General features: G+C 45.4%; 1 protein-coding gene across 4 annotated transcripts in view; it reads right to left on the reverse strand.

Moving 5' to 3' along the window:
• Positions 1 to 627: 627 nt before the first annotated feature.
• Positions 628 to 17,719, reverse strand: part of LOC147102761 (SEC14-like protein 1) — a 66,827-nt gene continuing 49,735 nt past the window's right edge. For all 4 annotated transcript variants that reach the window (XM_085963543.1, XM_085963542.1, XM_085963544.1 and 1 more), the window contains exons 10-16: positions 11,899 to 11,969; positions 11,297 to 11,468; positions 11,063 to 11,197; positions 8,946 to 9,080; positions 8,521 to 8,772; positions 3,468 to 3,646; positions 628 to 1,626 (exon numbers count right to left, since the gene is read on the reverse strand). In XM_085963543.1, the coding sequence (XP_085819669.1) occupies positions 1,521 to 1,626; positions 3,468 to 3,646; positions 8,521 to 8,772; positions 8,946 to 9,080; positions 11,063 to 11,197; positions 11,297 to 11,468; positions 11,899 to 11,969 (1,050 nt within the window). In that variant the 3' untranslated portion in view covers positions 628 to 1,520. The remainder of the gene's footprint in view (positions 1,627 to 3,467; positions 3,647 to 8,520; positions 8,773 to 8,945; positions 9,081 to 11,062; positions 11,198 to 11,296; positions 11,469 to 11,898; positions 11,970 to 17,719) is intronic.

Consider the following 17,719-nt stretch of genomic DNA (forward strand, 5'->3'; position numbering starts at 1 on the left):
CGCCCAATACACAGCTACGGTTATCCTATTGACAAATTTGACAACGGAAGTATTTTTCCCAACGTCTAAGAGAATAATTTTGCCAGATTTTGTCTCTGAATCAGGACTTGCCTACCAAATTTCAGCTTTCTTGGTTGATAATTCCATTCATTTCTCCTAAAAATGCAATACGAAAGGCTCCTCTATCCTTCGAAGAAATATAGCACCATCTGGTGGTCAATCCATTGTGAACATCCCAAAGAAATAGAACTTCACCTCAGTCTGTTTCAACTTACAGCAATGCTGATGTTAAAGGCGGCATTATCCCTTCATTCGGGGAATTACAGACAGACAGTATTTAACAATCTCCTCTCGGATCTCTTCTTGCCAAATCATCATGTTGACAACTGTAGCCAAATTGTGTTGCAGCAGATTGTATACCTGCTGCAGCATAAACCTTTTCAATTCAACTGTGCCTTGGGCACAGGTTGGTTTTTAATAAAACAAGATGCAAGTAACATTGACTTACTAAGTTACTGCATACCCATATTTAGAAACATTCTGTTCCTGTAATGAAAAATTGGGGTTCTACAAGAACCCAACTTTAAAACTACACAAGTAAAATTTTGAAGCAAAATAAGACTAACATTGGCATTTCAGTTTAGAAGTTTATTATTTAAAAAGAGGCTACTTAAAGAATATTTGAATGATTTATTACCAACCCAGTGGCAACATGTATTGCTCCATAAACAAAGATTGATATGCAATGTTTAAGTACAGGTAGACACAACAGAAATGTTAACAATGATTTCATTTCATGGGAACATTATTGGCTTCAGGTCATTAAACACATAACTAAATTGTAGAAAGGGTTATCAGTTAAAGAGCAACTCTATAACAAAGAAGAAATGTTTAGCTAGAACTACTTTCAAGTAGGTTGTAACAATGGTTTCAAATCTGAAGTGTGCGACATCATGCTTCCAAGCAATTATTGATCCGGTTCAAGTGCAAAAGACACACCTTCTCTGTCTAGCATGTGCTTGTAATAACTTTTTTAATTTTATTTATACAACTTTCTTTTCCTATAAGTGTCAAGTTCAGACTAAGTACAAGATATTTGTTTCTTTGATCTTGTGCTTTTTTCAATGCATTGTAATGATGACTGTCTTAAGAATCCAGGAAGGATTTGGTGACATTTCCAGAACAGGCAGGATTTAAAGTACAGTACTATCTTTAACATGTATAAGGTCTTTTAGAAATTACAGTGCTGTAAACATTTACATCTTAATGGCATTTGACTAAAAGATGAATTAGTAGATTATTTTAAAAATCTTGATTGCAAGTTATGGATGCACTAGGATACATCCATAAGTGAAGGAGAAAATGAAAGATACAAAGAAACTGAACTGAGCTGATTGTACTGCTTGCATTAGTAAAGTTAAATACGCATTTTTGTTGTAGCTGCACCATCATTCCAATCAGCTGCCACCAAAAAATTGTCCTGTTTTGCACTTGTTTTTAATTGCAGGCATTCTGAATCACTACCTGGAGATCATAGAACTGGAGTGAGACTGGCTGGATGATGTTGTAGCAGCACTGAGCTGTGAGAAACCACTGTGACTAGATTCAAGACTAGTCATGGACCCCCTGAAATAAAAACAACATTTGGTTTTTTTGGGGTTTCAATGCAATACAAATATTCTTAATTTACACAAAATAATTTGCTTGGAAATTGTTTATTGGGAATCTTTTCTTCAGTATATGAATTATTATAACATTTTTTGTACATAAAATCCTAGAATTTTACAGTACCAAAGGAGCATCACTTGACCATTGCACCGGCTCTCTGAAAAAGCTATCCACTTAGTCCGAATTCCCCTGCCCTTTACCCATACTCAAATTACCGTTTCTGGTAGAACATGCCATGGCCTAACAACCCTTTGTTTAAAAAACCACCTCTCCTCACTTCTTTGTTCTTTTGGTGACAATCTTCAATTTACACCTTCGAGTTACTGACTCAGCTACCAGTGGAAATAGTTTTTTCCCCGTTAATAATTTTGATATCCATCATAATTTTGAACATCTGCATCAGATCTCTTAACCTTCTCTGTTCTAATGAAGGGAAGTAGAAAACCGCTTAATCACTTGGCTTATCAATATCTAAAAACTGTTAATTAAAAATAAAGTTTATTTAAATTGGCACCTGGTCACTTGGTGTAATTGCCTTGGTTTTCACCTCACTTCTCATCTTTTTGAATGTAAAGCTCATAACAATGTATTTTACAGTAGTTGAAACCCTTTTAGGAACATTAATTTGCACCTACACTAAAAAGTGTACAAGCAAGTACCACCGTCATTTGTGCTCATTTAGTAGGACCACAACATCTAGAATTAAAAAAAAATAAAGCTGGGTCCAAATCAAGGTTACTTCAAAATTGATCAAAGAAGCCCAGCAAGTTTGATCCATGTTTTAGCAAATGTCCCAGCAATTATATTACTGCTGTCCTGATCCAACATGAGAACACCGACACAAAACGGGTCATTTTCTGACTTTAGTCCTACTAGAGAGCATCGCCCACTGGAAGGGCACATCAGAAATTTAGGTGTGCAGAGTGCAAGATTTTCCAATCGGTTAATGGGCGATCGCCTCTAAAATGTTAGGGTAGACCATAATCATATTATAACAAATTTGTTATAATAAGAAATGTAATACAATTTCACCATTTCGTCCTTTCTATAATTTCAGGCAACACAATAAAACTCACGAGAGCAGAAGACTTGCTAAGATCACAGAAATCACAGAAACCACACAGTGCAGATAGAGGCCATTTCGGCCCATCGAGCCTGCACCGACACATATCCCACCTGATCCCCGTATTCACTTAACACCAGCACTGTGGAGAGTGTAACTCAACAATTTCCCAATTTATAACTTGCAGGTTGGAACTCACTATGCCAGCTTTATGCTTCCCTTTGTTAGCATAAACCAGTACAAACAAGTCAATCTGTGACCTTGGAAAATTACAACGGTTATAAGTAACTATTGTAAACTGAATTAACACCAATTTTAAACATATGGATAATATAATTCTAAATTTTGAAAATTAATTACCAAGCATCTCACTGAACTGATTCAATGGAGTTGCAAAACATGGGTTCCTGTTGTAATTCCTTGTAGTTGGGGGGGGGGGGGGTTTAAGAGATGCTGAGCTGAAGTAAGGCATTTTATTAAAGGGTAAAGTCGGCTGCAGTATACTGGTGCACCTCTTACCACTTTAGAGTGGCAGAAGTCTGGGAATAAATCACAGCCTGTACTACATCAGGAAGTAGTATATAGTGTGGAAAATACAGTGACAGACTTCTCACTGCGAGCTGAAGAATAAATAGATTCAACCACATTCAGTGCAGATTAATTGCATCTAGTGCTCAGCTTAGCATTGTTCAGACTTGGTACTGAATTCTCAATACAGCAGCTTTACATCCTGTACCTGAAATCATCCGATCCTATGACCTCAGTGTAATACATAACTTTACACTTGTGGGAGGAGACCTGTAATGTTGCCAGCACATCATCTACACGAGGCAGGTTAGTTGTAGCACAAGAAGGCATATTGTGAAACTTCCACTGTAGGATATAAAAACCAGGCCATCTTGTTACGTGTGAACCCTGTAAGTGACACAGAAGATAAAAATAGAGTTGTTTAAATCCTTATTTAGTGTTCAAAAAAATGTGCAAACACCTTGATATACCTATCAATTCCTCCAATAAAAGGCGAAGAGTTACGAAGGTGACTAAAGGTTTTTATTGACTAAATAACAGCCCACTCTCGTGGGTGATCCGATCCAAGCAGGAGGAATACCAGCCAGTCGCTCACCTTTATACCTGGCCTGGTGGGTGGAGCCAAGGCGGAGTCGGCAGTGGTCATCCCAGGTATAGCAGTGTGGCAAGAGGCGACCTCGTACCGTGATACAATAGTGGTCAGTGATACAGTTATAACGAACAGTGGTGAACAGTGCTAACTACTAACAGTGATACGATAGTGAACGTGGTTTACCACATTCACCCCTTGTTTAGAATTAAGTCCGGCGGGGTGAAGTGTACTACCAATTCTGGTAGGTCAGTCTGTCCGGAGGCTTCGTAAGCCTCTCCGATCGCCGCAGCGGTGGTGTTGCCTTATCCGGTGCTGGTGCCTTATCCGGTGTTGATGCTGGTGTTTGCGTGGTCGGCGAGGGCTCGTGGGGTTCCGGCATGCCGTCTACCTGGACTGAGGTTGGGGGGGGTGGTGGCGGTGTTTCCGGATCGGCTGAGGGTGCGAGGTCTCGTAGGGAGACAGTGTCCTCCCGCCCGTCTGGGTACGCCACGTAGGCGTACTGGGGGTTGGCGTGCAGGAGGTTCACCCTCTCGACCAGGGGGTCCGTTTTATGGGTCCTCACGTGTTTCCGCAGCCAGACCGGCCCCGGGGCGGTCAGCCAGGTTGGTAGAGTGGTTCCCGTAGTCGACTTCCTGGGGAAAACGAACATTCGTTCATGGGGGGTGGTGTTAGTGGCCGTGCAAAGTAATGACCGGATGGAGTGCAGCGCTGTCGGGAGGACTTCTTGCCAGCGGGAGGTTGGGAGGCCCTTAGACTTTAAGGCTAAGAGGACGGCCTTCCATACCGTCGCGTTCTCTCTTTCCACCTGACCGTTACCTCTGGGGTTGTAGCTGGTGGTCCTGCTTGCTGCAATACCTCTCTCTAGGAGGAATTGCCGGAGTTCCTCGCTCATGAAGGAGGAGCCCCGGTCGCTGTGTATATAGTTCGGGAACCCGAACAAGGCGAAGAGGGCATTCAGGCACTTAATGACCGTGCTACTGGTCATGTCGGGGCAGGGGAAGGCAAAGGGGAAACGGGAGTACTCATCAACGATGTTGAGGAAGTACACATTACGGTCAGAGGACGGGAGGGGCCCCTTAAAGTCGATGCTCAGGCGCTCGAAGGGGCGGGTGGCCTTGATCAGGCTTGCTCGGTCCGGCCTATAGAAGTGCGGTTTGCACTCCGCACAGGTCTGGCAGTTCCTGGTCATGGTCCTGACCTCCTCGATGGAGTAGGTCAGGTTGCGGGCCTTAATGAAATGGTAGAGTCTGGTGACTCCGGGGTGGCAGAGCTGGTCGTGGAGGGTCTGAAGCCTATCGATATGCGCGCTGGCGCATGTCATTCGTGAAAGGGCATCAGGGGATTCGTTCAGCTTGCCTGGCCGGTACAAGATCTCATAATCGTAGGTGGAGAGCTCGATTCTCCATCTCAAAATCTTGTCATTCTTGATTTTGCCCTTCAGCTTGTTATTAAACATGAAAGCCACCGAACGCTGGTCGGTGAGGAGGGTAAATCGTTTGCCTGCCAGGTAGTGCCTCCAGCGCCGTACTGCCTCCACGATCGCCTGGGCCTCTTTCTCGACCGACGAATGTCGGATCTCGGGGCCCTGTAGGGTCCTTGAGAAGAAGGCCACTGGCCTCCCCTCCTGGTTTAGGGTGGCGGCTAAGGCGAAGTCGGATGCGTCGCTCTCCACCTGAAAGGGGATGGACTCGTCCACTGCGTGCATCGTGGCCTTGGCTATGTCTCCCTTAATGAGGGAGAAGGCCGCGCACGCCTCCTCCGTGAGGGGGAAGGAAGTGGCTTTCAGGAGGGGTCTGGCTTTGTCCGCGTAATTGGGTACCCATTGGGCATAGTAGGCGAAAAGCCCCAGGGTTCTCCTAAGTGCTTTAGGGCAGTGGGGGAGGGGTAGCTCCATGAGGGGGCGCATTCTTTCTGGGTCGGGGCCGATGATTCCGTTCTCCACTACACAGCCGAGGATGGCAAGGCGCGTGGTGTTAAACACGCATTTCTCCTTATTGTAGGTGAGGTTCAGCCGTTGGGCCGTACGGAGGAATTTCTCCAGATTCGCGTCATGTTCCTGCTGGTCGCGGCCGCAGATAGTGACGTTATCTAGGTAGGGGAATGTAGCCTGCAGTTCGTTCTGGTCAACCATCTGGTCCATCTCCCTTTGGAAGACCGAGACCCCATTAGTGACACCGAAGGGGACCCTAAGGAAGTGGTATAGGCGCCCATTCGCCTCGAAGGCGGTATACTGGCGGTCCTCAGGGTGGATAGGGAGTTGGTGGTAGGCCGACTTCAGGTCGATGGTCGAGAATACTTTATACTGTGCAATCTGATTGACCATGTCAGATATGCGGGGGAGGGGGTATGCGTCCAGCTGGGTATATCTGTTTATGGTCTGGCTGTAGTCGATGACCAGGCGGTTTTTATCGCCGGTCTTTACGACTACGACCTGGGCACGCCAGGGGCTGCTGCTCCCCTCGATAATGCCCTCTTTCAGGAGGCGCCGCACCTCAGAGCTAATGAAGGCTCTGTCCCCGGCGCTATACCGCCTGCTTTTGGTAGCGACGGGTTTGCAGTCAGGGGTAAGGTTAGCAAACAGAGAGGGTGGCGGGACCTTGAGGGTGGAGAGGCTGCAGGTGTTACGCGGTGGGCGGTTTAACGTTTGCTGGTTGTTGACTGTGAGTGGGGGGAGGGGTCCACCGTATGCTAGGGTTACGCTTTGGAGGTGGGATTGGAAGTCCAGCCCTAGTAGGACGGCAGCGCAGAGATGGGGGAGGACGAGGAGTTTAAAGTTTTTATACTCCGTGCCCTTAACCGACAGGGTCACGACACAGTAGCCGCTGATGTCCGTGGCGTGGGACCTCGATGCCATCGAGATTCGGCTGCGCGTTGGTAGGACAGAGAGGGAGTAGTGGCTCACCGTGTCTGGGTGGATGAAGCTCTCCGTGCTTCCGCTGTCGAACAGGCAGGTCGTGGCGTGGCCGTTCACTTTGATGTCCATCATTGACTTGGACAGATGGTGCGGGCGGGCTTGGTCCAGGGTGACGGAAGCTAGTGTGTAGCTGAGCGAGTCGTTGTCATCTGCGGGCGAGGCGGTCGGGCGTGGTGAGTAAAATGGCGTCTCCCACGAGGTAGGGCCCCATGAGGCACTATTGGGGTCGGTTGCCTTAATCAAAGATGGCCGCCCCCATGACTCATGTGTGGGGATGCTGGCCTCAGTTGCCCTAAACAAAGATGGCCGCCCCCATGACTCATGTGTGGGGATGCTGGCCTCAGTTGCCCTAAACGAAGATGGCCGCCCCCATAGTTCGCATGCGGCACTGCTGGCCTCTGAGGATCCGCTCCTGCAGGCCTTGGAGAAGTGGCCTTTCTTCAGGCAGGTTTTACATATGGAGTTCTTGGCTGGGCAGCGCGACCTCGGGTGCTTCTCCTGGCCACAAAAAAAACAGCCGGCGGCCCGATCGCGGATGCCCGATGTCGGGGCCGGTGCCGGGGCCGGTCGGGTCCGGGACGCCGACGCAGAGGTAGGTCCCGGGGGCGGCGCTGGGAAGGGTGCTGTGGTAGGGGTCGGGCCCGAGTCCCAGGGTCGCGAGCAGTACCTGGTGAATGCTTCCTGATCTTGGTGGGCCACTTCCAGGGAGATAGCGAGGGCTTCAGCTTTTTCCATGCTGAGGTCTTTAGCTTCCAGCAGTCTTTGCCGTGAGTACTCGGACCGTAGGCCTTTCAGGAATGCGTCGCGGATATTATCTTCAGTATTTTCGGCTGCCGACACCGATTTAAAGTCACAGTTCCTGGCGAGTGCATATAGCGCCTGTGAGAATTCGGCTACTGATTCTCCTGGCTGTTGCGGCCGTGATCTTAGGAGGTGCCTAGCGTACATGTAGTTTACCGGGGTCCGGTACTTCTGTTTCAGCAGGTTGATGGCGGTCTCGTAGGTAGTCATGTCCTCGATGAGAGTGTATACTCTCGGGCTCAGTTGTGCCTGCAGGACACTTAGTTTGGATGCCTGAGGGACGCTGGATTCTCTCAGGTATGATTCGAAGCAGACCAGCCAGTGTTTAAAGTCTGCGGCTGAGTTTGCTGCTCGTGGGTTCAGGTCCAGGTACGGCGGTCTGAGGGCTCGCAGCCAAGCTGGCTGGTGTGGCTGTGCTCCTGGGAGCTGCGCTGGTGGCTCCTCCGCCGGTTGTGACTCGTTGTCGGACATCATTAAATTTAGTCAATAAAATTGATATACCTATCAATTCCTCCAATAAAAGGCGAAGAGTTACGAAGGTGACTAAAGGTTTTTATTGACTAAATAACAGCCCACTCTCGTGGGTGATCCGATCCAAGCAGGAGGAATACCAGCCAGTCGCTCACCTTTATACCTGGCCTGGTGGGTGGAGCCAAGGCGGAGTCGGCAGTGGTCATCCCAGGTATAGCAGTGTGGCAAGAGGCGACCTCGTACCGTGATACAATAGTGGTCAGTGATACAGTTATAACGAACAGTGGTGAACAGTGCTAACTACTAACAGTGATACGATAGTGAACGTGGTTTACCACACACCTCTTAAACTGCACATTACAGCAAGGCTAAACCTTTAGAATGCTTTATGTTTGATTACTTTGACCGGAGACCTCAATTAACGTAATTAGACCATGTAACACTGGCCTTACAATGTTGATTTCTGATCACTACAAAACTGACCTGCACACTTTCTCCTTCTTTACAGATGAGTGGCGACTCCACCATACTATAGTCCATTCCTAGTTGCCATGACTTATCTATAAGCTGCACATTATTGCCTCCAGGGCATGTTATCCCATGGGCCCCAAGGGTATCCTTTTTGGGAAGCTGGGGTGCTCGCTTTGAGTGATAGATGTTGAAGGCGATATCTCCTTTTACCACGTCAAAATCCCAGGTTATCACAGAAGTTGCTTCCACCATTTCAATTGATACCTGGAAACACATTAAAGCAAAATATTAAACATCAATGTAGTTACTGTAAGGAAATGCTCAACATTTTCATCTTAACCATCAGGGGACATGGCTTGAAGTTAAAACAACATCTATACAAGCATTAAATTAAGGAATTGAAATTTGAACAGATAAAGGGACAGCAAAAACTTTACCTCATGAGGTGATCCTTTGAAAACACTTGCCGATTGATAAATAGTTTCAGTCAACAGCCTGATGTCATCATTGTCAAGTTCTTCTGCTGTTCTATACATCGATTTGGGGATTAGACCGCCCTCTGGAACCTCACACTGCAGTAAAACATTAAATAAGATTTTTAAATCATACACTATTCTCATCAAAGGATATTTTTATAGTCTGACTGCCCAGCAAGTAGATAACTGGGTTCTGTAGGTCAGTATGCTTCTAACTAACTGCTTGACAAGTGCTGCTCATTTAAAAAGATATAAATACCAATGTAACAATGCACTTTGCCAAAATGGTACATTGTGGGTATATGGCAATAATGGTAAGTTCCCAATCTCAGCTGCGCTGTTGGGCAAGTATCCAAGTAGCCACCTTCCCTACATGCAGGAGAGTTTGTCTTTAACTGGGAGTGGTACATGACATGGGAGGTCCAAAAGGGAAAGGGGAGGAAAAATATACATAATTCCACTTACAAAAATAACAGTACAGGAAACTCTCGTTTAAATGGCACCTAAATATCCGGAATTCTCTAATAACCGGCAAAATTCATACTCCGAAAACAACACCTCAATAACCGGAAATGTTGCTGAGTCCGAGTCTCCCGCGGTGGCCAAGTTAGTCAGTGGGGGTAGTTCTCCAAACTGCCACTACTCGGCTTCTTGGCACTGTCGGAAGTCTCTTCCAATCCGAACACCTCAATAACAGGAGTGTTGTACTTAATCAAGCATCTCCACCATCCATTTAACACAACATTCTGTAGGTGAGTACCCAATTATACTGCACATTTCTTGATTTTTTTTATTTTTGTTTGTTAAAAATAGCCTTGGTAGATATACCTCTCCATTATCTGGAATTTTTAATCAACCGGCACCATCCCGGTCCCGTCGGTGCCGGATACAAAAGAGTTTCCTGTATCAAATTATTACTGACACTTGACTGCAATATTGGAGTGCCAGAGTATTTCAGTAGAACACGCTATGTAAAGCTTGTTGCATATTTGCTCCAATTGATTTGTAGATGCAATTTTTAAAAGAAATATTGGACGCAGGTGCTACTATATGAAAAGCGCACTTCTATATTTTGCCATTCATCCTATAATCTTATTGGTTATAATCAAACATATAAGAATGAAGAACTAATACCACGCCCCTCTGGACCTGCCTTAACACCCCCCTCTCCCTCCCTCGCCCCCAACTTCTTTTGATGTTTTGAATCAAAATATTTCAAGATCAACAATTAACACAGACTTGCAGATAGCTCCTTAAAGAAATAATAATTATATATATAATTCTAATGCAGTATGTATATAATATGAATATTACTATTGGTAAACACCAGACTGTAACCAGTCCTTTTGGAAGTCAAAGCAATGGATAGAAATATAGAATTAGCATTTCCCAAGTGTGGCTGTAAGGACAGTGGGGGGAAAAAACTGCTCAATCCTTTGCAGCCTGTATCATCATTATTTAACTTGCATTCACGATGTGCTGTTACTATTTAGAAACAAGAACTTTAAACAAAACAAACTGCATTTTTCTTTTGACCACAACTGAAACACACACACAATGTATAAATGGAATATGTGATTGACTACAGAATTCATCCTACAGGACAAATTATACTGCTAATTATAATTGTATAATAAATTACCTATTCAACAGCTAAATACTCAAAAACATAATTGTGTAATCAAGCCCATCAGGTGCCAATGTAAGATGGTGGAATGCTTGAAATACCCATCATTACACAATTCGGGATCTAAACTGTTTCAAGAGGTAACACCCTAAATCTACACACAGATTTTCTTCTTCAAAACAGTATCATTTAGTTTAATCAACAACTGCATTCATTTATCCTTTCGGTGAAGCAGCAAGGATTGCAGATTTCCTGTCACATTCAATTGTTGGTATTACACAATGGCTTGAAAAAGCTGCCGATATGTATTTAAAACATTTCACTGTGACATCCATTTCTACTAGTAAGGCTTCAATTTAGACCCAGCAGAGCTTCTTTAACTGTTAGTTCTGATAAATTATGGCATAGTATCCTATGAATCAAAATTGATTTTGCTGTTGTAGATTCTTACCACACATTCTCCTCCAAGGAAATCAGGGATCACTTCTTTGTCTATGTAATCAACCAGTCCTCCAGGTCCCTGGTAGTCATTTCCTGCATAGATAAGGAATTTTTTTCTTGTATTGTCATCAATGAAAGGACTGACCTGGAATCAAAAGAAGACATTAAATCACAATTTACAACGCACGATGATTTAAACACACAGCAATTTATAATTTATGTCTCAGACACTGCAGCAACTTACCAAAGTCCAAAGTACTGGAAACACTCTAGGTGCTCGAAGGATTAACAGTCGACCCAGTGTTTCTGGATAGTTAGCTTCAACAACCTCAATGATTCTCAACAGCGCCTTAACACCGGGTCGCCAAAGGTGTCTCATATTCAGGCCTTCTAAATCCACCAAGCATGTCCACGAACTATTTAATGTAAGACAGCAATTAAAAAAACCAGTGGAGCACTGAGACTGATCAAAGTTAAAGACAGCTGGAATATATACAGGAAATTGTTTTTGTGTGCAATGCCTTTCTTTTTTATTGTACTACAGGTAGACTATCCTTTATCCGAAAACCTCGGGACCAGCCGAGTTTCGGATAAAGGAGAATTTCGGATTTCGGAAGGTGGGTCGGCGGGGGGGGGGGGGGGGTCGGCGGGGGGTCGTGCGCACGACTTACGCTGACGCTCAGCGTAAGTCAGTTGGCGGGGGTCGGGGCCGGCGGGGTACGCGGGGGGGGTCGGCGGTTGTCGGGGCCGGTTTTTAGAGGGTTTCGGTTTTCGGAAGTCCGGATAAAGGGTAGTCTACCTGTATATACTAATTGATAATGGTACCAAGATGGAACTTGTGATTACCTGATCGGTCTTCCAAACACATTGGTGTTTTCTTCACATCGTCTTAATCCTTCTTCATTAATAGACAGCACCTGATTTAGAACAAGAATAGCATAGGGTTAAACTTATTTATCCCAATTTTAAAAACTTTTGCATATTTTCTGAATTGATATTTTAATTGTAAATATCCTCCATGACAGGTTCTTATTCAAAAAAATCTATTTCATTTTGTCTCCATTCAGCCCCTCAAGCCTGTTCCACCATTCAGTTCGATCATGGCTGATCTGTATTATAACTCCATCTACCCGCCTTGGTTCCGTATCCCTTAATACCTTATCTAACAAAAATCTATCAATCTCAGTTTTGAATTTTTCCAACTGACCTAGCCTCAACAGCTTTTTGGGGAAGAGAGTTCCAGATTTCCACCACCCTTTGTGAAGACGTGCTTCCTGACATTAGCCCTGAATGACCTAGCTCTAATTTGAAGGTTAAATCCCCTTGTTCTGGACTCTCCCACCAGAGGAATCAGTTTTTCTACCCTATTAACTCATTTGGTCATCTTAAACACCTCAATTAGATCACCCCTTAATCGTCTATATTCAAGGGAATACAAGCCTAGTCTATGCAACCTGTCCTCATAATTTAACCCTTTTAGCCCCGGTATCATTCTGGTGAATCTGCGCTGCTCCCCCTCCAAGGCCGATACATCCTTCCCGAGGTGCGGTGCCTAGAACTGATTGCAGTACTCCAGGTGGGGTCTAACTAGAGCTCTGTACAGGTGTAACATCACTTCCAGCCCTTTGTATTCCAGCCCTCTTGAAAAAAAGGCCAACATTCATTAGCCTTTTAGTGATTTCTGTATTTGGACTCCGAAATCTCTCTGCATATCCACTGCTCCTAGTTTCTTGCCATTTAGAAAATACTCTGATCGATCTTTCTTAGGTCCAAAGTGGATGACCTCACACTTTCTCACATTGAACTCCATCTCCCAGTTTTGCTCACTCTCTTAATCTATCAATGTCCCATTGCAACCTTCTGTTCCCATTTATGCTATTTACTATGCCACCTAACTTAGTATCAACAAACTTACATATACTGCTCTCTATTCCTTCATCTAACTCATTAGATACTGAGGCCCCAGTACAGATCCCTGTGGGATACCACTAATCACATGCTGGCAATTTGAGTCCATACCCATTTTCTCTACTTTCTGTCTCCTACCTCCTAACCAATTCCTTATCCAACCCAATAGGTTGCTCCAATTCCATGCGCTTTCATTTTCGTTAACAGTCTCTTATGTGGAGCCTTGTCGAATGACTTCTGGACGTCCATAATAACAACATTCATAGACACTCCTTTATCTACCACGTTAGTTACCGCCTCAAATAATTCAACTAGGTTCGTTAGACATGACTTACCCTTTCCAAATCCATGCTGGCTCTCTCTGATCAGCTCATATTTGTCCAAATGCTCAATCACTCTGTCCCCAACAGATTCGAATAACTTCCCCACAACTGAGGTTAGACTAACAGGCCTATAATTTCCTAGATTAACTCTCCTACCCTTCTTAACAATCCTAAAATGATAAGTGGCTTCACAAATTTTATCCAAAAAAGACCACTTTAGGTGCAAGTTTATTTGTAGTTTTAAAAAGAAAATGATTTTAAACAAAGAAACAAAAGGTCCCTCTGTGCACAGATGATGCCATCTTTGGCATTCCATCATACAGCAGCTGTGGCTCGAACAGCTGCAACAAGAAGTTAAAATAAAGTAATTGCCCCGATGGAATAGAGCAGGAACGTGCATTGGATCTCTGGCAGTTATGTAATAAGATCGCCGGGGAAGAATTGACGCTCTCAGCAATGTACTGATTGAGCGAGGGGTGATTTTGAAGGATGCATCAGTACTCTCTGGCAGCCTAACTAATTATCAGTACACAATTTCCTGCACTGCTCTTTGTCATCATAAATTCCAAAATCAAATCAGCAAAAACAGTCAACTGTTTATCCCTAATTGACAAGAGAAATTCTGGTGGTTCCAGATCTTTATACTATGAAAGAATCCAACAATGTGACCATGTCATAAGTTGATTACATTCGTCACAGGCGCTAGTCTGCATTTAAAAAAAAATGAACTAGATTTCTTTGAAGCGACATGGATTTTATTTATATCAGTTTGTTTGAAAGTTTATGTAACATATTGCTTTGCGAATTGCAGCAACTTAGTGATACTTGAAATCTTTGATACCAGACTAAAGTATGTATAATCTCAGGAAACTGCATGATGAGAGGTCACCATCAGAGCTGACAAATGAAATACTGGGTTGATAGTTGTTTTGTGTTTATATTTTTTCCATTATTTTCAAATTACTCCCAAGGAGAGATGCCGTAGGGTGGTTGCAGTCAATGACCTGTGGGACACCTACTCTTGAATTCAGTCAACAAAACCGATGTTATCAGAAACCAAACAAATGCCACAAATGGAATCAGATCTAGAATATCAGTATAATAAGGCAATAACACGCTACTGTGTTGCTCAATGGGCGAGCACTGAAATAACTATGGAAGTTTTCCTTCATAAGTTTAAAAGCTGCATCTCTTGTTGCACAGAAGACTGAGCTTACTGCTATTTTTGAATTAAGTGAATGGGATTTAAAATGAACCCTTGTACAGTTTGCCATGACATTTGGTATGCTTATAACGCTCTGGTTTATTTAGTATGTGGCATAATTAGGGACGAGGAGGAAGCCATACCAACTAAACCTGCTGTGATCATATGTGCGTAAACCTTTTGCAATGTCTCAGTGAACAATTATCACATTACTGAATCAAATTATTCTAAAATGCCCATCATAAAACTGCTGAGTCAATCAATATTGCATGCATTATGGTTTATTTTCTGTTCCTACTAGAATGAAGAAAAAAATGTTAAGTAATAAAATTTGTTGGACTGAATCAAGTTGTGGATAAACAGACAACTTTCGCCTCTAGCACCCAAGTTTGATTCCAATCCAGATTAAATGAATAAAATCATCCCCTCTCTGTTCGCCCATCTGATAGGACTTTGGTCAGTTTCAAACCTGTTCATAATGGCCACAAACCCCCAATATGGAAACAGCAAAAAAAATCTACATACTGGACATGCACTGCATTAAAAAATCCACTTAAAACATAAATACTGTCTCCGGTTCCAACTTATTCCACGTGGATTCCAACTAAACTTCCACCCTTCGTGTTTCGGATCCACCCAGGATTACAAATATCTCCAAGATATTCATCGTTCCTCGAACTACTGCTCTCGCCGCATCTTGAGGTCCACGCTCAACGCCATGCGGCGCCACATGAACACTCTCGACCTCTCTCTTCAGCAGCACCAACGCACTCTATCTCAAAGCTGTCCGGGTCCACAGTTCCATTTCATCCTTCGACTCATCCGACGCTTCAACAAATTTTTTTTTTCTCACTTTCTGATGTCAAGGATCGCAAGCTTCATCAACTCTTGGACATCAACTCTTGGACATCAATGACCCCCCTTCTCCCAATCTTACCCCCTGCCGCGTTTTCACTGTCCCTTCTGACCTTCCCCTCTCTGACCCCGAACGATCAGTCCTCAGCAAAGGCCTGAGCTTCATTCCCTTACGCCCCCACCTCAATGAATTTCGAGCTCGGCACGATGCTGAGCTCTTTTTCCGCCGCCTTCGCCTCCATGCCCACTTCTTTGGCCAGGAGTCTTCCCCCCCCGCACGGCTGACCCTTTCTTCCGCTTTCTGAATTCCCGTTCTACCTGGACCCCTCCCTCTGGCCTCTTACCCTCTCTAGATCGTTTCATTGCAAACTGTCGCCGTGACATCGGCCGTATCCATTTCTCTGCTCCCCTCACTCACTCCAACCCACCTCCCGCTGAATTTGCAGCACTCCATTCTCTCAGATCCAACCCCGACATTGTCATTAAACCTGCTGACAAGGGTGGTGCTGTTATTGTTTGGCGAACCGACCTCTACCTAGCGGAAGCTGCATGCCAACTCTCCGACACCTCCTCCTACCTCCACCTGGACCATGACCCCACTACCGAACATCAAGCCACCGTTTCCAAGACTGTCACTGACCTCATCGCCTCTGGAGATCTTCCCTCCACGGCCACCAACCTCATAGTTCCCCAACCCCACACAGCCCGCTTCTACCTCCTTCCCAAGATCCACAAACAGGACGGCCCTGGTAGACCCATCGTTTCAGCCTGTTCTTGCCCCACGGAACTTCTCTCTTCCTATCTCGACTCTATCTTTTCTCCCCTTGTCCAGTCTCTTCCCACCTACATCCGCGACTCTTCCGATGCCCTCCGCCACTTTAACAGCTTCCAGTTTCCTGGCCCCCCAACCGCCTCCTTTGCACTATGGACGTACAATCCCTCTACACCTCCATCCCCCACCAGGATGGCCTGAGGGCGCTCCGCTTCTTCCTTGAACAGAGGCCCAACCAGTCCCCATCCACCACCACCCTCCTCCGCCTGGCTGAATTTGTTCTCACATTGAACAACTTCTCCTTTGACTCCACTCATTTCCTCCAAATCAAAGGTGTTGCTATGGATCCTAGCTATGCCTGCCTTTTCATGGGATATGTGGAACACTCTTTGTTCCAGTCCTACTCGGGTCCCCTCCCTCACTTCTTTTTCCGGTACATTGATGACTGTATCGGTGCCGTTTCCTGCTCTCGCCCTGAACTAGACAATTTCATTCACTGCCTCCAATTTCCACCCTTCCCTCACCTTCACATGGTCCATCTCCGACTCTTCCCTTCCTCGACTTCTCCGTCTCCATCGCTGGGGATAGGTTATTGGCAAACATTCACTACAAGCCCACTGACTCCCACAGCTACCTGGACTACACTTCCTCCCACCCTGCCTCCTGTAAGGACTCTATTCTATTCTCCCAGTTTCTCCGTCTCTGTCGCATCTGCTCTGACGATGCCACCTTCCATACTAGTGCTTCCGACATGTCTTCCTTTTTCCTCAACCGAGGATTCCCCTCTACTGTGGTTGACACGGCCCTCGATCGTGTCCGTTCTATCTCCCGCACTTCTGCCCTCACCCCTGCCCCTCCCTCCCGGAACCACGATAGAATTCCCCTTGTCCTCACCTTTCACAGCCTCCACATTCAACGGATCATCCTCCACCATTTCCGCCACCTCCAGCGTGATCCCACCACCAAACGCATCTTCCCCTCACCTCCCCTTTCAGCATTCCGTAGGGACCGCTCCCTCCGAGACACCCTAGTCCACTCTTCTACCACCCCTAGCACCCCTTCCCCTTCCAGCGCAGGAGATGCAACACATGCCCTTATACCTCCCCCCTCCCCACTGTCCAGGGCCCCAAACACCCCTTCCAGGTGAAACAGCGATTTACTTGTACTTCTTGCAATTTAGTACACTGTATTCGCTGCTCACGATGCGGTCTCCTCTACATTGGGGAGACCAAACGCAGATTGGGTGACCGCTTTGTGGAACACCTCCGTTCAGTCCGTTAGGGGGACCCCGAGCTCCCGGTGGCCTGTCACTTTAATTCACCGCCCCATTCCCACTCAGACCTCACCGTCCTCGGCCTCTTGCATTGTTCCACGGAAGCTCAGCGTAAGCTCGAGGAACAGCACCTCATCTTTCGATTAGGCACTCTACAGCCCTCTGGGCTCAACAGAGTTCAACAATTTCAGATCATAACCTCGGCCCCTATATATATATATATTTATTTTCTCTTTTTTTTAAATCCACTTTCGTCTGAGCTTTTTTCTTCCCTCCCACATGGCAGCTGTCCTTCATTCTGCCAGGGCCATTCACACTTCATCTAGAGCCAT

This window comes from Somniosus microcephalus, chromosome 21 (assembly GCF_052327205.1).
Source record: "Somniosus microcephalus isolate GS21.2 chromosome 21, FLI_Smic_1.0, whole genome shotgun sequence".
NCBI lineage: Eukaryota > Metazoa > Chordata > Chondrichthyes > Squaliformes > Somniosidae > Somniosus > Somniosus microcephalus.